General features: G+C 42.5%; 2 protein-coding genes across 3 annotated transcripts; one reads left to right on the top strand and one right to left on the bottom strand.

The window, feature by feature from the left end:
- Positions 1–379: 379 nt before the first annotated feature.
- Positions 380–8,586, bottom strand: LOC308299443 (zinc-binding protein A33; the record flags this gene model as incomplete). Its single annotated transcript, XM_080743216.1, has 5 exons — positions 8,458–8,586; positions 7,968–8,063; positions 4,206–4,450; positions 1,180–1,295; positions 380–933 (listed from the first exon to the last, which is right to left on the bottom strand). The coding sequence occupies exons 1-5, from the start codon at positions 8,518–8,520 to the stop codon at positions 380–382; spliced, it is 1,074 nt and encodes a 357-aa protein (XP_080599342.1). The 5' UTR covers positions 8,521–8,586.
- Positions 8,587–13,799: 5,213 nt separating this feature from the next.
- ino80e (INO80 complex subunit E) lies at positions 13,800–21,667 on the top strand. Of its 2 annotated transcripts, none has more exons than XM_080746812.1 (8): positions 13,800–13,832; positions 14,861–14,943; positions 15,037–15,107; positions 16,443–16,495; positions 16,647–16,716; positions 18,516–18,624; positions 18,978–19,076; positions 20,420–21,667. In XM_080746812.1, exons 1-8 carry the CDS (start codon positions 13,802–13,804, stop codon positions 20,597–20,599), a joined length of 696 nt encoding a protein of 231 aa, XP_080602938.1. In that variant the 5' UTR covers positions 13,800–13,801; the 3' UTR covers positions 20,600–21,667. The 2 variants fall into 2 exon arrangements, with proteins under 2 accessions (XP_080602938.1, XP_080602937.1); XM_080746811.1 differs by having other exon boundaries at positions 16,641–16,716.
- Positions 21,668–22,417: the final 750 nt, after the last annotated feature.

Raw genomic sequence — 22,417 nt, 5'->3', positions numbered from 1 at the left:
GCGCCTGATGCCATGACAACACATTGAGGGTAGATCAGATAAAATACTACCAAAGGAAAGAACTGGTATTCAAAGGATAGGACTAGGACAGATAGATATCCAAAGAGATCCACAAAGATCTCCATATATTGGCATATCAGCATGCCCATATATGGACATATACTGAGGACATCAGGGAGCATGCAGAGGCATAAAATGGGAAACAGCCCTTCGCAGCTGTTTCTCATCATAGCGAAGGGCTGAAGAGGTTGATGGGGGCCGTGTTCTTTCCGTCATCCAAGTCACATGGGTTATAGAAGATACAGGGGAACCTCGAGCGTGAGGACATCAGGGAGCATGTAGAGGCATAAAATGAGAAATAGCCCTTCGCTGTTTCTCATCATAGCGAAGGGCTGAAGAGGTTGATGGGGGCTGTGTTCTTTCCGTCATCCAAGTCACATGGGTTATAGAAGGGATACAGGGGAACCTCGACCGTTCCCATGCTGAAGGTGAAGAGTGGAGCCATGGTAACAGCATTATAGAAGGACACTTCCTCCTCCTCGCAGTTCAGGAACACTCCGATGCGCACCAGCCTCTTGGACACAGTGATGGTGATGGGCTCGGGGTCGGTGCTGGCCACGACGGTGCCTGCCCTCAGAGAGAGGGTCCACAGGCCGCAGGAGCTGCCGCTGGAAGACATCTCCCCTCTCTTGACATCGTCCCGCGCCACCCCCACCCTCCAGGCCGTCTTGCCGGCCACCTCCACCTCCCAGTAGTGTCTGCCGGTGATGAGCGCCTGGTGTCCCATCAGGCAGTAGTAGTAGTTGAACCTGCGCGGGTTGGCGGGGCAATCCTCAACGACCTTGTCCTCGTCGAACCACACAGAGGTGAGAGAGGGAGACAGGGTCAGGAGGGGGTGGGCCGTCTCCGGGTCAAAGGTCATTGAAGTGATGTCTGTGCAGGTGGACAAAGAGGGATGAGGTTCCACTGCTGTTATTGTTACACAATACGTTGCTTGAGCTAAATATTAAAACAAAAGTACAATAGGGACGCTGGGGTTAATGTGGTTATTATATAAAATATGCATATTTATGTACATATTCATATTTTCAGACTACTTAGCTGTACTTCATGTTCATTGTCCGACTCATAATCACAGTATTATTGAGAATATTTGTTGTCAGGTGTATGTGGACATACTTGGGTAGAGGCAGCTTTTCATGTGTTTCCATATCCTGTACTGAATGGGACCCACAAACTGACCAGAGCGCACCTCCGTGTCCACCTCCGGTGGGGGTTTGAAATGGACCTGAGACCTGCATGGACGGTGGAGGAGTGAAGGATGAAGGATGAACGAGAGAGGGACAAGCCCTGATGCACATCAGAAAAAGGTTCATGAAGATTGAGGCAGAAAAGGGATGGAGAGGACAGGAATTCAAACGGTAGAGGATTGATGTGGTTTGGGGGAGGGACAGGGAAGATGCCAAGACAGAAGTTAGTTCATGACTTGCCTTTTAATGAGGTCTTGAATTTCCTGTAATGAGAAAATTGATTTAGGAAGATCATGTCTGTTGGATGTTATGTAGGATTTTGGTTGACAAAAATGATATATAGTGCTTGCCACTGCCACTATGCTAAACAACAACTGACGATATTCACACAATGGCCATTTGTGCTTGCATGCGTGCGTCCGTGCGTGCATGTTTGTTTCAATAATGCATAAAAAAACTGCCCCAGTGTGAATTCTAGATGCCACTGTCACATCACATTCATTCCTATCTGCACCGCTGGCTGTCTTGTCTCCTCCCACCTCCACATGAGAAATTGATTTAGACCTTTGAAACCTGGCAAGTCAACTGCTTAACCAATCAATGCCTATAATTGATCAAATGAGTGCCAACAGAGGACAGAGACACAGCTGACAACATGGGGTTTCTGTGCAACAGAACAGTGCTTAGGTTTGAGATAAAGTCAAAGGGCCCTATAACACTCGGGTGACTGAAAAGAAAATCACATCCACTCTGACTGCATTTATCAGTCAAATTGACAGGTAAATTCTCTCCCTTTTGGCCCAGGAGAGCAACACCTCCTCCCCTGCTGCCAGTGGGGGTTCTATTGTCTTCCAAATGTGAATTAGCATTTCAATTGACCTCTCAAATGGGGAGCGCAAAAGGTGTGAAATTCTCTCCTTGCTTCTGGGAGGGGGAGGAATGGGTGAGACCTGTCTTTATGACCGATAACTAACAGTCAGAGTGGTATAATGGTATATTATTTCATACTTAGGAAACGTTTCAGAAGGGGAAAAAAACGAGAACATATGTCTTGAGTATTTAGGAAAAGTCGTGGAAGGAGAAATTTCTGAGACCTTCACGGGGAGAGTTATTGCACTTTGCAATCTCAAAATCGGTCAAAATGACCTGTTAGTCACCTGTGTGTTAATGGCCGTTTATAGTTCAGTATGTTTGATTTTGTGTACGTTTTGGGTGAGAGAGGACGTACAGTAATGACGTCGACATGCTTAGTTCGTCTACGGTATGTACGTGCCGACCCGCTCTCCGCTCCAATTCTGCTCCCGCTGGGGCCGCGCGCCACAAATTGCGCCTTGCACGAGACGGTGCATTCAGACTCTGCCTCGCACGGCTCGCAGCACATGCAGAGCACACGAGAGCAGAACAGGATTTCACTCTAAAGGCCTGTCCATATTTTGACCTTTCGGTCAAAAGGTCCGGTTCGACTACAAAATGACGTCGCGAATTCTGAAAAGCATTAGACCGAATGAGAGTTCGGAAATTTGCACGTCGGAAAGTCCAACTCACCAAACATTTCGTTCAAAGTATGGACAGGCCTTTATATGTCTCTGTCATCCACACAAATCTTTTTATAAATACTTTGTGTCAGTTAACGCTATATCACCAGCCAGTCAAAGAATATATGATTTGAAACGCAAGTGAAACGGATTTTGGCTGAATGAACCACACTCACCTCGATACGAGTAGCCCCCATCTCTCGAATCTGGTGATTAATCAATTACCAACAGCATTTAATATTGTCTGTCTTATTAAAAAGGACAATGTCTACATAAACTAGACCAGGTCAACCTGGTTGTGCCAGACCCCCTGTCTGTCATCATCATTTATGACATCATGCCTTTTGTAGGCATGTCATCATCATGTCATCATCATATATACCCTTTATATAGAAAACCCGGACAGACCGACATTTGCTTATGTAGGCCTACCCATTTCATGGGTCTGGCAAAAAGAAACTTAGATGAGGTCTTTTTCAACATATTAGGCTAGACTAGCCATGTCCATCGAGGCACACTGTCGTTTCACTTTACCATGCACGGTGTTCAAGCCACGGAGCTTTCCATGTTGGTATCATAGAGGTATGGTTGATATTTACAGACGTTGAAGAACAACATCTTTTCACTCTTTTTGCAGTGGAAAAGTTATTTTCGGTTGACAACGGTGGCCACGGCCACGGGTACTTCTTGCTATGGACAAGTCCAGTACGTTCAGTTAAGAGGTACTGTACGTAATCATACGGACAAGTACGGGCAGGGAGATAGAACGGACATCAAACGGACCAAACAGAAGAAATTTCTGTCCCCCTCCGTTTCTAGTGTCGACCTGCGGTTCTTATGTATTACTATGCATGATGCTTTAGCTGCTATTGTTCCAGAACTCAAAGGGCCTCAATGAGTGCCAGGGCGAAGGCCCAGTTAAAGGAAATTTGTATTAACAAGTCACATATAACATGATGTGTTGTCCAAGTCTAAGGGACTAGTTACATCAACCTGGACTAAACCCAAAGTGTGTTGCAACATGGGAGCATCCAGGATATCCTGTGGAATGACTCCAAACCCATTCCCTGCCCTGTCCTCCCCACCCCACCCACTCAACAGATGTCATTGGAAATCCCATGCGATGTGAGACTCTCCGATTACAGCATTAAAAACTCCCGCTCTCACAAAAAGAAAAAAAAAAAAAAAGAAACATGCCTGTATAGTGTATACCACTGAAGTATAAGGTGTAGTGGATGAGAAGGCACATTTGGAAGTATATCTGAGATACTGTACATCTACGGAACATGGAAAATGATCAACCCTGTTAGTTAGCTGCTTGAAAATGCAATATAAACACCTGTACACCAGATTAGGTGTACAGGATCAATAGTATCAATAGGATAGGATCAACAACAAAGGATGTATCAATAGTATTCACAGTGGACTCACTTTGAGAAGCTTAGGGTTATCGTCCTCAGCCAGCTTGGCGTTGAGTGTCGCAATCGCTCTCTCCAGGTCCTTCCCTTGCTCGTAGATTTTCCGCTCTCTTGCCTTCAATAACTTCACCTGCTTCTCTCTCTCCCTCTTCAGGCGCTCCATGTCTCTGTTCTCCTCCTCATCCAGGAAGCGGTGGAGGTTCTGGAACTCTGCCCTGACCTCTCGTTCCAGATACTCAAACCTGTACTGGAGGTTTTAAGGAGAAGGAGTAGAAAATAGTTCATTTAGAGTTCACAGAATCAAAATCTGAAACACTCAGTCTGTGCATATTGATCATGTGGAATACATGTTAGTGTGTATGTTGATATTAGATTATCAGTTTTACAAACACGGGATGTAATGTTATTATCCAAAGTGCAGTGGACTCTGCATGGCAGGGGCGTCCTCCTCCCTGAGCCAAGCTTGCGCCTGACCACATACCTGACTGGGTCTATGTGTTGCTATCCTTGTCTATACTTTGAGAACCATGGGTGGCGATGATAAGGTCATCATAGGTCATCATGTTAGTGTGTATGTTGATATCAGATATATACAATGCAACAAATGAAATCATGAGCATATCTCTGCTGTCAGGCAGAAACCAGCTATGTTCGAAAGCTATGTGCAATAGTTAGCCTATAGCCCAAACTGTTTTGAGATGGTGTTAGTATTTAACCTGACTCCGCCATATGGTGTCAGCATTGAGTAAGTATGTCTTGAAACTCAAGACGCCACCATCTGGCGGAGTCAGGTTAGGTCATATTGGATTTGGCCTAATTTATGACCCGATTAGTCGCTGGGCACCCTTCCTAAATTATTAGAGCATACCTTGATTTACATCTGGGACAAATTTGGTGCTTTTACATAGATTAGTGCAAGAAAATGTCCCTAAGGCCCTGGACAATTATAAGTTGCCAGTCTTTAGTGTTTCTTAGTTGTTTTGTCATAAAATATTGAAATTAGAAATGTTACAAGCTTATATGTCCCCCTAAAGATTGGCATTCTGATCTTTTGAGCACCTCAGAAAATGTGTGGCTCCAATGGTTTAGAAGATATAGAGCAGGGGTAGGCAACCTTAGGCACGGGTGCCAACATTGGCACAGGGGAGGGTGATCACCGGCACACTGGCAGAATTGTGAGAGAGAGGATTTTTATTTTAAAAACAAATCTTTTTTTAAACGTGGTCAATTAAATGAAGTTAGCTAATTTAGAGCAAATTACATCGTGCACAAAATGTTACATTCATTAAAACTCTGAACTCTGACTGGGGAGGGAGTTGGGAAGATAGGTGGATTATTGCTCTGAGTCTAGTCTAATGATCGTTATATCAATGTCCTGCCAATTAAAATATGTAAAAATATTTGTCATTAAAATGTATGTTGACATGGCACACTAACACTCAAGAAAATAAAAACATGGCACTTCATTTCAAAAAGGTTGCTGACCCCTGATATAGAGCCATGTTGGGTATTTCATCCCGGATAGAGAATTATTCACAGTTCTTATGTTGTTCCTTGGGGTCATATTATATTAGGCAAGAACAGTTGAGAATAATTAGTCATATTAGCCAACAGTTGAGATATTCTCTCCTAAATTAAGCGCATACATATCTTAGCCAGGTCCTATCAGGCCCGGATTGACAGTAGGGAGTAGGGGGACGATTCCCGGTGGACTGCGCCGCCGCCACTGGCCTGGTGGCCTGGTGTTTTCCCCTAGCCTCAGGCCAGCTACAGCCAGTGCAGCGCAGCGCTTGATTGCGCTTTACTAGTGCAAAAACTGGCCTGGTGCCTCCTGAAAAAAATAAAAAGATCCCCTTTGCGCAGGCCACATAGCCAGCAGGGCTTCATACAGCAGCCCTGCCTGTGTAACTTGACACCACAGCTGGCCTGTGCTGACAGCTACTCGCCCCCTCCCCTCTCTAAACAGAAAAGCAACATGTGTTTTCTCCCCAAGGGATTGGTCAAAAAGGACAGCAATCAACTTTTTTTTTTTGAATAATCAATGCGTGATTGGTTAGTTTGGCTTTCTGGCCAGGCCCTACCACAAGCGTGCTCACAGACAGACCGACCGGCTAAGGAAGGCAGCACACAAACACACGGCTGACTGAGGATAGCGGCCAGACAGCAGAGAGAAGAAGGCGACAAAATAAATAAATAAATAGTTAAATTATGGACCCCAACCCCAGCCGCATAGCCCCACAAAGAAAAAGAGAAAACATGGAGCTGAAGGGAGAGAAGGATGGGGGGGAAATGTTATACTGACTGAAATGTTCAAAGCTTCAGCATGTAGTCTTCTAGTAAGAATGATGCAGCAACAAGTAAGTTGTTTCAATATAAACACTGGTTCTTCTCAAGTTTCTCAACATGCATGTGGATCCCTAGGGGAGCATTAGGCCAGATAAATTCATTGCTATTAGGATTATTAAGAACACAATTTGTTCCATTTCGTACCCTAACAAAGTTAGACCATTTTAATAGCATGAACACAAATTGCTGTCTGTAATGACTATCAAGTTACACTTGAGGGTTTGGAGGAAACATTTGGTGGATACTAGTATGCACAACTCTAAAATAACTGCTGCAATTTTGTGTTGGAGCGCCTCTGTGCGGCTGCAGAGTTAAGGTGCTATCTATCCCTGAGACCACACTACTAAGTGATTATGCTAATGTATGGACAGAAGTTAAGAAATGGGAAACATTGTACTGAGTTGGAGTTTCATACACCATCTTCAGGCATATTCTACACTATTGTTGTCATATTATATATAATTTGAGCTTGACTGTGATACATGTGGCTACCTGATTGATTGATGTTTTTGTGGGATAGAGAAACATGTGAAGCTGCTGTGCTGTTGAAACAGACAATCTGTAAGCTAGCTATGTGGTATGTTGTGTGTAGGGTGGAGGCCAGTGCTTGTTAGTTCCAGTAATTATTCCACAATGTCTTCCTAACTGAATAGGAGGTTCCATAGCACTACTAGCAGAGTGGAACTACTAGCAGATAGTGATGATTCTAACTGAATATAAGATTATTCCGGGGGAGAGGTGCATGCAGAGCTCTACTCAGTGTTACAGTACTAGATTGTACAGTTTTACATTGAACATTGGCGTTTGCATATAATATTGATATAGTAAGCTGACATCTAAATGCTTTGCTGACAAAATAATACTATATTTTTATTTAATTGCATACCATATAAATAATATGGACTGGATATAGAACACTTTCTAGTGTGACTGTTGGTATATATGGAATAATGATTTTCAGTGATTACTTAGCCCATGTGGAAAGGAAAAATGCTGTAACTGTTGTCTTCATATGATTGCTCCTGTGACATACTGCACTGTCTGCACAGAAGCGAGTGTTGTAGTGACTACTTCTTTAGGCCTACAGTGGATGGTATATATTAGTATATTAGTTTTTTATGTGTTTTGTTTTACAAGAAACATCTCAGCCAAACAGAACTGAAACTCTGTAAGGCTGTCACATGTGTGTGAGTGCGGGTGGCAGGCGCGTTCATGTGTTTTCATGTTGCCTAGTGTTTGGGTAGAGTGGCCTGGAAGGGTGTATGGGTCCCTATGGCCCAGACAGGCCCACTCCGGCCCTGGGTCCTATAGACTACTTATATTATCATCACTTTACCGAAATACAGCTCAAGTGGAGTTAGGAACAATACATTTTCTGTAGACTGATATTACGTTATTATTGAGTGAGTAAGGCCTACCTCCACTTGCTGGGCCTCTGAATAAGTATATGTCTCCGCCTCCCTGCATTCATCTAACTCATGTTTGATCCTTTTAATAGACTGGATAAGCTTCTCCTACACACACACACACACACACACACACACACACACACACACACACACACACACACACACACACACACACACACACACACACACACACACACACACACACACACACACACAGTCAGTAATAAGAAGGGAAAGGGCAAAAGGAGCATATAAAAGATAGACAAACATTGCAAAATGGTGACAGGTCGTTCCAATGATTTCTGTGGTAACATTACAATGAAATCTGTGAATGTGAGATGAGATGGTGATTGAATTTATGTGCCTCCTAAATTTGAATGTGATTGAAATGTCCATCAAATGTCCAGTGAACTTTATGAGAAAATACACATCAGCAGCTGTCTGTTGTACAGTATGTCATGACATATGAGGTTACAACAATTATTAAGCGGGAGCTTACCTTATAAAAGAGAAGACTTTCATTGAAGTTGTTGTTGGTGTCTTTGATGTGATTTTGGTGCATTCCAGTTTCTCCCAACGGGATCAGAAAACAAACAGTGTGGACTCTTGGGAATGAGCATGGGGAACGAAGGAAGTGCAGTGAAAGAGAGGGAGGGAGGCAGGGGAGGGAGGGACAGAGGGGACAACGATAAATCAGAGAGGTTGGGGCTTCAAACAGACAGACAGGCAGACAGACAGACAGACAGACAGACAGACAGACAGACAGACAGACAGACAGACAGACAGACACATACTGTAGGCTGGCAAACACAAACTGAATAAATAATGTCATATCACAGACCCCCAAATAGACTATCATATAGGCCATGGATCCCGTTTCTAATGTTTTTCTGCCCTATAGGATATAAAAAATAGATTTTGTAATGAATTAAATTGTCTATAATGCTAAATTCTATATGAGAAATATATATATTGGTGACAATGAAACATTGTTAGAAAGGTCACTTTACTTGTGCAACATAATAATCGCAAGTGAATACACTCAATACAGGGAAATCAATCACTGGCTGGGACCCCCAGAAACCTCTCAAGCACCTCTGAGAAACCCTGTACCACCTATGACCCACCAGTTTGACACGGTCAAAACATCTGTCAAACCAAAAGCCCCGATGACAAACGTATTTAGACGTCCTGGTGGGAAATAATCTGGAAAGACAAACGTAAGCTGACAATGACAAGTCACAACAATAGGCAGGCGCTCTTGCCTCCACATGCTTGAGCTGGAGACCACAGTATGGATCCATTAACAGAAAGACAGAGAGGGGGGGGGACAAACTGCAGTAGAGTGGGAGGCAGGGGGTTTAAGTTGCCAGGGGGGCCTGGATGGCAAGCTGGCAGGCGGCAGCGATTTATGGGCGACACACACAGAAGATTCTATTTCTGTCTGCCTGTCTCGTTGGAAACAAAAGGAGAAGCTGCTGGCAGGGGAGATAGAAGCTAGTAATATCTAGCAGCAGCTAGATATTGAGTTTCATACAGGGGAGTGGTTCTGCCTGGAAGGGAAATAATAACACTGTTTATTTTTGTAAGGTGTTTTTTAAATATTGTCTGAGGGTTTGAGAGGATACCCACCATGGCGACTACAGAAGATGACAATGCTTTGATGGCCCGCAGAAAAGGATGCTGTTTGGCTATCCGTTGCCTGCTGGGATTTGTATTAGCTAGGAGAGGAGGCACACTGCCTCAAAACACAGTCAGCATTTCCTTTTTCTCCCTCTCTCCTGTGAGGGTACATGCTGTCCTGTCTGCATCCATGCCCAGACAGATACGAAACCTCTCTCTACAGTATATACTGTAGGTAAGCCTACAGTGTATATTTAATATCAATACCTCTATCAGCCAATCTCCAAGCTTATGCCTGTGACTGCCCAATACTGTCTCTCCAGTATCCACCTCTCTCTCTCTCTCTCTCTCTCTCTCTCTCTCTCTCTCACGCACGCACGCACGCACGCACGCACGCACACACACACACACACAGAGGACAGATTCTGGCTCTCCTGCAGAAACAGCATTACTCATCATCCCTGCTGTGAATGTTCCTCATCTATAATTCATGACACTGGGTCCTGCCAACGTGAGTGTGCTGAGCTTAGGGTGAGCAGAGAACTCACTGCCCTCTATACAGTAGTACTGTAGCTACTACAGTACTACAGTACTATGCAGTGGGTGGCAGAGAATGACTCTGAAAAGATTTTATATACTGATCTTGCATGGGTATATAATTTGGTATTTCAGTTTGAGCGTCAAAGAGAGGGATACTCACTCCAGTATTCATTTGAATTCAGAAGGGTTGATTCAGGCCTGGAATTTTGTCATTTTAGGGGCAAGGCAAAGCCACTTGGCCTTGGGTGTTGTCCATTTTTTGAGGGCACAAAGGCCAAATGCCAGGGCAGGAAGGCCATCAAATAAAACAGGATTTTAGTCCATTGAAAGAATTTGTTGAATTTAAGAGGTAGGGATGATAACCTAATCTGCAGTGAAATAGATAAATTATGGTATTTACAATCTGATCCATGCTCAGCCCTGCACCAATCAAAGTCACTCTCGGGTCAGACTCAGGGGAGTTAAGATTTAAGATTTCAGAAGTGTTTAAAAAAAGAGAAAGAGACAACAGTGTCTACTGTCTACATGTCAAGAAAGAGACAGAGGAGAAATTTAGGCCACACGCCTCAGGTTATGTCATTGGTTTGAGGGCACATGGCCAAACTGAGGGGCAACTGCGGCCATGGCCTTCATGAAATTCCTGCCCTGATTGATTGAATACTTTATTAGCCTATAAACAAATTTGCAAGTAGTACAGTGGTAAATGGTGCAAAAAAAACAAAAAACAACAACAACACATAACACAAAAAGACTGAAAAGTCACCTGAAACTTGTAAATAGACTAAGCCCATACTCACCTCCCCTTTTCCACTGTAACTCTGCTTCTTCTGTTTTTTCTTTCTTCCTTTTATTCTTAATTTTCTGCTTTGTAATTGATGTTATCCTATGCAAAGTAGCCTATCCGTCTGTCTTTCAATGTTACATATGAGATATATTAATGTGGTTCCTGTGTAGCCTAAATAAGAGCTAAATAAAATCTTATAGGATCTCCTTTTAGTTGACCTTTCATAACAGTACCAGTGATTTGTGCTGTGGAAATAAGCTTAGTCTTTTCATGGATCTCCTTTTAGTAGACCTTGTACCAGTGAACTGTACCGTCATGAAACTGTACCTTTTCCTATGCAAACTTCTAATAAAGTCTTCAATCAAAACTGTACTTTTTCCCATTGCAAACTTCTGATACATTCTTCAATTTGATTGATTGAAGAATTTATTAGAAGTTTGCAATAGAAAAAAGTACAGTTTCATGACAGTACAAATCACTGGTACAAGGTCAACTAAAAGGAGACCCTAGAAAGCCGAGGCTTATTTCCACAGGAACCACACTTTAAGTATCTCATATAACATTGAAAGACAGACGGATAACACAGTACTTTATCTAGGATAATATCAGTTTCAAAAGCATAACATCAAATACAAAGGCTACCCATCTTAACAAAACCTTTACCACCACAGCCCGTTCACTGGTCAAAAGACTGGTCGCCCCATCTGGGCGGTATGGTGAAGAATTTGTTAATACATTCTACAAAAAACTGGGCGTCAGTAAAGACAGCTTTAAACTTTCCACAGTGACAACTGATGAAGTGTTTAAAAAATTGAGCGCCCTACCTCAACACAAGGCCACTGGCCTTGATAAAATCCCAGCTAGATTTCTCAGAGATTCAGCCGCCACCATTGCTCCAATCATTACCCACATAATTAACCTTTCCATCGAACAGGGTCATGTCCCCCAGGACTTCAAACTAGCAAAAGCAACCCCCCTGCACAAAAAAGGTAGCAAACTAGACCCTGGAAACTACCGCCCCGTTTCCATTCTTAGCTCCATATCCAAAGTCATGGAGAAAATAGTCTACGAACAGATTGCAAGATATCTCGATGAGAATAATCTGATTTACGAGTTCCAATCTGGATTCAGAAAATCCCATTCCACTGACACATGCCTTCTCTATTTGACTGACCAAATCAAACGCGAAGCGGATCAGGGCAAATATAGTGGCATGGTCATGATGGACCTCCAGAAGGCATTTGACACCGTGGATCATGCTATTCTGATTGAGAAACTTAAAGCCATCGGTCTTGACAGCGCAGCAGTGAGCTGGATGCAATCTTACCTGGTGGGGAGGGAACAGGTGGTGGAGATTAACGGTACCCTGTCCCCCCCCCCTCCCAGTAAGCTGTGGAGTTCCTCAAGGTAGCATACTGGGACCTCTGTTGTTCCTAATATACGTGAACGACATGGCATCTGCTTGCGACTGCAACCTGTTCCTGTTCGCGGATGACTCGGCTCTCCTAGTCTTGGGCAAGGACCACTTGCAGGTTGAAAAGACACTTAACTCTGAACTGAGTAAGATCTGCACATGGCTTAACGACAACAAATTATCAATTCACCTGGGCAAAACCGAGTCCATCCTCTTTGGATCAAATCATAACCTCAAAAAGGTAGAGAACTTCACAATCAAAGTGGGTGACAAGGTCATAACACGAAAAAACGAAATCTCTTACTTAGGATGTATCCTTGAAGCTAATCTTTCCAGCGAAAAGATGACTTCAAAAGTAATACAAAAAATCAACCAACGAACTCGTTTCCTACAGAGGATCGCCCCAATGGTCAACTTCAACACACTGAAGACCATAGCTGGTGCAATAATCCAGCCCCTCTTTGACTATGGAGTCCACGTATGGTATCGTGACGCCCCACAAGCCCTAAAAACTAAACTCCAAACAGCCCAAAATAAACTAATTAGGGTCCTGCTTAACCTTCCCAATCAGACTCACCTCACCGCTACTCACCAGTTAAGAGTGGGGTGGCTCAGAGTAGATGACAGAGTACAGCAACTTGCAATGGGACTGGTGTACAAGATACACTACACCACTATGATACCCAAGTACCTGTCAAAATACTTTATAAACGTTAAGGATGTCCATAATTACAACACCAGAGGCAGTGCCACAGATCACGTTCAACCCAGAGTCAACTCAAAGAAAGGGTCGAACTCGTTCTTCTGCTATACCACAAAAATGTGGAATGCCTTACCGAAGGCCATAAAGGAGTGTGGATCACTAGCATCCTTTAAAATTGCCCTAAAAAACCACTTACAGGCAGCAGCCGTTCACAACTGGTAAAAACCTAGCCCAACCCTACCCTCCCTGCCCCTTCCTTGTATATACTGTACATACTGATTGTTTAGACTTACTGTTACCTGCCCCTTCCTTGTATATATTGTATATACTGTACTTACTGATTGTATAGACCTACTGTTTTCTTTTTCTTTCTTTTTTTCTTTACATGTCTACTGCATAGTACTGTGTTCTATTTGTCTGTCATTCAATGTTATATGAGATACTTAAATGGTTTCCTGTTGAAATAAGCTTAGTCTTTTCATGGATCTCCTTTTAGTAGACCTTGTACCAGTGAACTGTACCATCATGAATCTGTACATTTTCCTATGCAAACTTCTAATAAAGCCTTCAATCAATCAATCAATCAAGAAAAATGGGGACAAGTCAATCTTCAATCAACACCATAGAGACTGTAGACACACACACACACACACACACACGCACACGCACACGCACACGCACACGCACACGCACAGCGCGCGCGCGCGCACGGCTAGGCCAGGGCTAGGCTCCACCCAAAGCGACGCTGGATATTGACGTCACCGTTGTAAACAAAGAACATGTCGCACAGGCAGCAGACACAAACCAGAGGTGAACACAATAACAGTCTTTATTCTGAAACCACTAGGCTTTTGAAGTCAGACGTCTTCCTACAGCGACTCTTTTGGAATTAAGACTGCTTCGTTTTGGTTGTTGGTTCTTTTGACAGGTCATATCAGGACAGAATAGTTCGATCTAACGGAGGTTGCCATGCTTTCCCCTGCAGCTAACAGCGTTAGCTATTAACTAGAGGGGGGTTGTCATAGAGTTATTATAATATATCGGGTTTTGTACACGGAGTTTGACGTAACAGCAGTGGTGGAAAGATAGCCGCAAATTGCAACACTAGATTGTTTTTTAAATCGGTTGAATCTAGTGTTTGCAACACTAGCTCTGGTCCATAGGGACCAGAGCTAGTGTTGCAATACCTCCCATAGGCAGCCAATGCACCAAAACAGTGTTTTGCTTTCTGGTTGTATTAAACGACGTCAAACTCTCCAATATTGGGTCTCTATGGAAAGTTGAAGGATCCTCTTTCGATATGCAAAGTGTTTGTTTCATAATTTGTGTCTAGTGGAAAGAGTAGGACTACTCATATCTGTTACTAAGTACTGCAATGCAGAAATACTCTGTTACAAGTAGAAGTCGGGAATTCAAAATGTACTTGAGTAAAAGTACAAATGTATTGAAAGTACCAAAAGTAAAAGTACTCATTATGCATAATGTCCCATTTCAAGTTTTCCATCCAAATGTATAAAAATCTTTTGAAAATAGCAGATCTACAAGCTCACAATGTGAATGTGACGCATTGTGAGCTTGTAGATCTGCTATTTTCAAATGCCAAATGTAGGCTATAGGGTTGAAGTGGTTAATGTATGTTTTGTAATAATAATCCAAAACTACAAATGTAATTAATAGTAACTAAAGTTTTGAAAAAAATAAAGTAAAAGAGATGATGTGGTGTAGAAGTAAATCGCTAGCAGTAAACGTACAGTATAGCAAGTAGTTTTCACTGTTTGTTGGCCTCCAACTTCACATAACTTTGTTTTTTTTATGTTAATGGGCGTATTGTCTTTCAGAAATGAATGGCCAGGCCGACGTAGAAGTGGATTATAAGCGGAAATATAAAAACCTCAAACGGAAGTTAAAATTTCTGGTCTATGTGAGTATCAAGTAGACTATTTCTACACTTGGATTTTAACAAAATATATATTTTTCATGGTCTCATGCTTTTGCCTTCCTTTCTCTCGCTCAGGAACAAGAGTGTTTCCAGGAGGAACTAAGGCGGGCACAGAGGAAACTTCTTAAAGTCTCCAGGGATAAAAGGTGAGTATAGAGAATAGATAGTACAAACTGAATGAATGCATCTTAATCTTCAGTAGATTAACTCTGAGTGTATTAGATTAACATTAGTCAAAGCTCTCCATATATGCTCTGTTTTTGGGAATCTTGTTGTGCTTTTAAATAATCTTATATATTTACCTATTGCTTGGTGCACAGGAATACAAGAACGCTCGCCCCAAAATTAGGGTGACCATATATTCAGCCCCTCAAACCCGCTCACCCATTCTCAAACGTGTAAAAAAGAACTTGTATATGTATACACACCGTGCATACATATAGGGGTTGCATACAGGCAGTGAGTAGCGACTGATTGACAAACAGCCTCAGCATTGAATTCAGACACACAATGCATTTGTTCATGTTTTCTGATTTTTCAGGTGAGCATGTTTACATGAAAAGAACATGATGAATGTCTATGCAACCACGGAAAACAACTATTATTGTTTTAATCCTGGCGAACTCCGGGACAATTTTGTAGTGAATGTTGAAAACCGGGACATATTTGTGTTTTAGAGATATTTGTCGGGACTCAGGACACGCAGCTTGAAACTGGGAGAATCCCAGACAATCCGGGACGTCTGGTCACCCTACCTAAAATGCTCTCGCCCCAGGTTAAATCCGGCGACCTCGGTATGGTCGCCACCAGGTATTCTTAAACGTAACCTCAGTAAAACTATGCCTAAACCTAATGTTATTCCTAAACGTAACTATCAGTAAAACTATGCCATATGCTGCGTTCAGATGGGCTCAGGCAAGCGGTAGACGGCAAACGGCACCACCTGCTGGACGGTACGGCAAGGTAGAACAAAATATGCCCGACGGAACGGTACGGCAACATTAATTAATTATTTAAAGCGCTCGCGCAAAATGAAAACGCGCGCTGCGGTGGTTGAGGTGGCTCCATGCTGCTCTCTCTGCTACTGCTGGCTGATGTGTGCTCTCAGCTGTTCTGTGTGTGTTGGCGCTCTGCTCGAATTTGTCCTGTGAGATGGAGCTACGTAACATCCGGTTCCAGATTCCGTCCTGTACCACGGTAAAAAGATAAATTAATTTAACTTTGAACGGCACGTCTGCCGTTTACCGTCACCGGTTTCGACTGCCGGACTACTGTACCGTTTGCCGTTCTACTCCCGTCCACTAAAATGACTTCCGGTTTGCCGTCTACCGCTTGCCTGAGCCCATCTGAACGCAGCATAACCCTTAACCTATTCCTAACATGAACCTTGAGTGTGTTTTGGGGCGAGCGTTCCGGTTACCGGTGCACACAGTGTACCAATTAAGATGATCTTATCTTTTGGTATATCATATATTTTCTAGCTTCCTACTAGACAGATTGCTACAGTATGAGAGGGTGGACGAAGACTCATCAGGTGATTCTGTTTTTTTTTTTAACATCTTAAGAAGAAATCACTGAATGTTAAATAATGTGCACGTCTGCATTTCAGCACTCTCACACAATTGTTGCAGCCTTTCTATTGTTGAGCTGGGTCACTAATGGCATGTGTTTTGTCCCAGATTCAGATGCAACAGCGTCCTCAGAGAACAGTGATGCAGAGGGGCCCAGGGAGAGGGAGAGAGATGGTGGAAAGAAGTGAGTCGGCGGGCAGTGTTGCCAGGCGGGCCAGATACGAAAACAAGCCCAAGTTTACCACTTGAACCCGGTCGACTGTTTGAAAACAGACGATCTACAAGCTCACCCCCATCTTTTCAGCCAAATGCATATTAATGTGGGGGTCCTTGACATGAAATTGTTTGAGAACCACTGGTTTAAACAACATTAGACAGCAAGCCTAAATAAGCAACTACTCTTTAGATACAAGCCCAAAAAACAGCAACTACAAATATTTACACGTGACTTCACTGATAAACAAGGCCAAAGTCGCTTATAATAAGCAGAAATGGCAACACTCAGCCAGGTAGTGCACAGCACAGACCATTATGCTCTTTCCCTGTGAGTGCCAGGACCAGGGTCATAATCTGAGCCCCATCTGGTCTTGCATGTGAAGTCTCTCTCTGCCCTTGGTTTCCAGACTCTCTACGCTCTCATGTCTGAAATAAAGCATAAAAATGACAAGAATTTGGGGGTATTCCAATCAGCTAATGCAGGAGAGATCTGGTCCAAATCTTTCATTTTATTTTCTTTGTTTGACACAGACATCGACAAGACATGTGATCCATGGAGACAGAAAACATTTAGTTGTTGGCTGGTTTTAACATTCATGCAGTGCATGAATAGGGGGAACTAGAACGCAGACAAAGATCAACATACAAAGTAACAACAGAATGAACAATACAAGTCCCTGTCCTTATCCTCACAGAACATGACTGGCCTTTATGTACATGGATATTTTCCTCCCATTTGGTCATAACCTCTTAAACCCTACTAGCTCCGCTCCATTTCGAAAATGGCTCATCTACAAGCTCAGCGTGTGGTGTTGTGAGCTTTTAGATCAGCGTTTTTTTTGTTTGTTTTTTCATGGAATGTTCTTCATAGAATAGGGACACTAGGGGAGGAAGGGAAATCAATGTCTGCTGTGTTTTCATGTGTTTAGGATATTTGTTGTTGTGGAAACAATCAATCAGTTGTACTGGTCCACATGTGACCACATGATACACAATAGGTCACAGAGCAGAGATGGAAAATATGCTTATTGAATGGTTGGAAGAATAATGGCAATGATTCAAAATTCAAATGTAATAGAAAACAGTTATTTATTCATTTTTGGTATTTTTGGGGGCTTTTCTAAATTTGTATTTATAGTGTATAGTCAAGATGGACATAGGAAACAGGGAGAGAGAGATGGGGTGAGCAAAGATCGTTGGGGACAGGACTCGAACCTGCAATGTGCTTTCAGGCTACATTAGAGCCTGAAGAAATGTGAATGAGGAACAGTATAGTCCAGTGGTTCTCAAACTTGTTTTGTGGGGGTCCCCAGATGATTAGCATAGTGTAAAAAATAATGTCTCACTCAACGGTAAACAAACCAACATAAGTGTAGTGTATACAGGTTATCTGCACATTTATAAAGTGTCAATTTAAGGATTTTCAAGATCGTTTTAATACCAAACTGGCCAAACTGTCAAATATTAAGCAAGCAAGAGGCGAACATTGTGAAAATATATTTATCTGTGGAACCGAGACACAAAAATGTAATCCCTACAATTCCGAGTGCTTGTGAAGGTGGGGGTCCCCAGTTCATATAGGTTTATGTTGGGGGTCACTGCCTGAAAAAGTTTGAGAACCCCTGGTATAGTCTCTCTGAGTTCAATGTATAGTGTTGTAGTACACACACACACACACACACACACACACACACACACACACACACACACACACACACACACCCACACCCTGACCATCTGTCCATGGCTCTCTGGTGCCCCTGTTAGGAGGAGGAGCTGTCCTGGTGCAAGCCTTCCTCATTCGTCATCGTCACATCTGTCCCTCCTGTCCCGTCCTGGTGTCAACTCCCTGCAGTCTGGACCGTACCTCAACACAGTGAGTGTCCCTGTCTCGCTCTGTCCCAGAATGAGCAGCAACAGTAACTAACTGCTGCCATTGCCATCTCATCAGCAGAACATTATGTCCTGTTTTCATATGACATTATTTATATCATTTGGTTAAGTTGTTACCGTTTATGTCAGATCTTTGTTTTTTAAATCTTTTTGCGTTTTACGTTTTTTTTCTTGTATTTTTCATTGTCTTTTTCATCATTTGTGTGTTTGTGACTGTATTGTGTGCGTCTGTCTGTCTGTGTGTGTGTGTGTGTGTGTCTGCATGATTGTGTGTCTTGTCCTGGCTCTGTGTGTGCGTGCATGATTGTGTGTGTTCACTCGGTGTGTGTTGGGCAGATGCCCTTCCCACCAGAGTATTTGGCTCCCCCAGCTGAGCGAATGAAGAAAGAGAGAAAAGCAAAGACGACTAAAAACAAGAAAGAGACAACGGGGAAGGTGAGAGAGGAGAGGAAAAGATATTTAGGACAGAACACAGATATATTACTTACACATGAATCCCCATGTTAACCTTAATTCCAACTGGACCATTAATGTCCATTATTCAGTGGTTTTGCATAAACCATTATTGCCTTGCAGCTCCCCATTCTAATGCTTGCCTGAAATACCGTCAGTTGCTGAATCCTGTTTTAGTGCTGCCATAGACATAGTGCCTTCTTTAATGAAACCATTTAAGTCTCCCACAAACTCCTTTAATTACTTCACAAAAACATATTCTCCTACATACCTTTCTGTTTGTGTCAAGATTTCTGGCAATAAGCACACCTTCAAAAGTATTCATGTACTTAATTAATACTTTTACACTTAATATAATGTTAAATCGGTTTCAGCTATGGAGCCTACTTTTGCAATGGATTATGGGAGAAAACAACGGATGTACACAATATTCAATGGTTAATATTGTTGAACCTAATAAGACTGTTAGGAAAATGTCTCGTCAGGGTTTTCTCACTATGAAGATAGGCCTTTAATACACATATACTGTACATATGTTTTTTGGAGAATTAAGTTACACTCAGCCATAGTGTCCTCTAGGACTTAATGACAATAATATATACAACCCTAATATGTATGTAACATTGACAGTTTTAATGCATCAGGTTTGAACCATACCAGTTTATTATAACATTGCTGTTAATTTTCACTTCACACCTGTGGCATTGTGGGTAGATTATACAGTACCAAGTTTGGGTATTTTGTTTTTCCCATTTCCCTCTCACTCAAGCCTGGAAAAGCAAAGCAGCATTTACACTATATGGATATTGAAGAAAATTATGTGTCTTCTAAAAAAAAACTAAGTACAACCGCATGTGTACAATTTACGATTTATGTATCACAGCGGATGCTCTTATCCGTAGTGTCATACATGTTATATCTCAACTTTACCATATATATACATGTATATACAGTATATACCGCCCTCTATTCTCCTCCCCTTCATCATAATAATGAATTGCATTTTTATAGCGCTTTTCTAAGCAAGTTGCGAACTCAAAGCGCTTACAATGTTCCATTCATTCATACATTGGGAGGTGAAGCGGCGAACAGTCAACGCCAGCGTCCTCACTTCCCACATTCACACACCAATGGTGGCAACTGACAAGCTAACACCATTGGAGGCAACGCAGGGTTCAGTGTCTTGCCCAAGGACACTTCGACATGTAGACAGGAGTAGCTGGGATGTGAACCGCCGACCCACGGATCATTGGCCACCCCACTCTACTTCCTGATCATCTTTCCTTTCTTCCTTCCCTCCCTCTTTTGTTGTCTGCTCTTGTCAGGTGGTGGCACCGATGGCGGCTCCGGGGACCAGCGGTCCGTTCAGCTGGGTGCCCAGGCAGATGCTAAGCGGAGACGCTGCCGAGGAGGAGGGCGAGAGTGACGGAGACAGCGACCGAGGAGATGAAGACAGGGGAGAAGGAGATGAGGCAGAGCTAGTCATCGATATCCCCAATGAGTGAACTGTGTGTGTGTGTGTGTGTGTGTGTGTGTGTGTGTGTGTGTGTGTGTGTATGTTACATGCCTGCATATGTTTGAGTATTTGTGAAGAAAAAGGTGGAATGTGACAATTTTATATGTATTTCTGTTTTCTATTTTGCAAACCAACCATTCGACATTTGCAAAAGCAGAGTCTGGCTCCCCCCTGTGGACTTTGGTTTAAATGCAACAATACTGCTAAATCCTCCCACACAGTAGATATTATGAGGCTGTTCATCTTTTACATAAATTATATCAAGTATTCATCAATGAACAAGCAGTTTTAACATGTGCACCTGTGTCTGTGACATGGTTTTTAGCTACCTAATGGTTGTCCTCTGGCAAACCAGACAATCTACCCAGACTGCAATAATTACATGAACGTTGGCCTCCAAGCTATCATGTTTTTTTTTTTAAATGAATTATATATTTTTTTATTTTTAAACAACAATCTACAAGCTCACAACGCATTGTGAGCTTGTAGGTCAGTCGTGTGACAACGTATAGGGCTTAAGAGATTAATTAATTCTGGGAGAGAGACTGACAAGGTTAAATATGATTAAAAAGATTTTTGTAGTGATGTCCATCCTAATGTAAAATGTGTGTACCTTTATCAGAAAGCAGTCGATTGAAGAGAATGTACTGTAAATAAACTAGATGTTCAGGCCTCTACCTTGGCTTCAAACCTAGAACATCCAGTCTCGAGTGGTGTTCCCATACAAGCGAATGTTAGTTTGTGATGTAAGCACTGTCAAAGGTGTCTGTTTGTAACAAACGGTGAATGGTGATGACTGACCACCATCTACACACATTTTAATATGAGTAATGCTGTATTCTGTAAGATTACAGGCGATTGTTGGATCTCTGGATTACTTACGTTATTTTAACTCATTATTGAGATACATTGATGGTTCAAACCCTACAAATGCATTCTTCAAATTTGACCGCTTTACCCTTGAAAGGAACCGTGAAGTGCAGCTATCGTTTGGAATTAGGTTAAATGTTTTCTTAGGGGATTCTTTTCCATTTGTACCCATGATGTATCACATCACATTAAAACGGTAACATTTCTGCCGACTCAAGGGTTTCTTGCCGATAGCTTAATGGTTGGTGTCAGGTTTCACTGATGTGTGCATTCAGCTGACAACATGCTGGACTGTACAGTACATGCACAGGCCCTTTCATCTCAAACAGATGTTTTGATGGTGGGAGGAGGTTGTATGTTTGTTCACAGACCTTTTGCATAGTTAGTTTCCAAACTATAAAACAGTTTGCAATGAGTCACACATTATCTTGTATTTGATTTGTTTTAATAGTGCCTTTGCTGCTTTCGTTTGCCTCACCCAGAGCTTCACACCCTACAGCTCTCATACCAGAGCTGTCAGTCAGCCAGGTATGCACTGCAGTACAGTGTGACTGTGCACCCTACATGCATACACACCCACAGAATACAAAGAGTGGGAAGGTGCTGTAAGCGCACAAAAACGATTTTAAGATGTTGTGAAAGCAGAAAGATTACATAAACGTCATGTTATGTAGGTTATCAACCGAATCTTGCTACTGAATCAAGAATCCTCTTTTTTCTATCTTTTCATCTTTGCGTGCACTTGATTTACGGCACTCATAATTACTAAAGAATTATGTCATGTCATATAAAATGTGACAGCTACCTGGCTGGTTTCCACCTTTCTCAGAGGTCAAAAAGAGAAGAGGATCTTGTGTTCTGCTCCTTACAAGGCTGTGATATCTGATGCCAGTTTATCTGGTTTTGTTTCATAACGGTTTTGGAAAGCAGAGAACCA

Source organism: Nannobrachium achirus (assembly GCF_963921795.1).
Source record: "Nannobrachium achirus genome assembly, chromosome: 2".
NCBI lineage: Eukaryota > Metazoa > Chordata > Actinopteri > Myctophiformes > Myctophidae > Nannobrachium > Nannobrachium achirus.
The sequence above is the reverse complement of the archived record's forward strand: the minus strand, read 5'-3'. Positions and strand labels throughout refer to the sequence as shown.

Coding starts and splice junctions, on each gene's coding strand:
- ino80e (XM_080746811.1), top strand. CDS start 13,802: ATGTCGCACAGGCAGCAGACACAAACCAGAG. Junction 16,496..16,640: donor GGTGGACGAAGACTCATCAG/GTGATTCTGTTT, acceptor GTTTTGTCCCAG/ATTCAGATGCAACAGCGTCC. Junction 16,717..18,515: donor GAGAGAGATGGTGGAAAGAA/GTGAGTCGGCGG, acceptor TGCCCCTGTTAG/GAGGAGGAGCTGTCCTGGTG.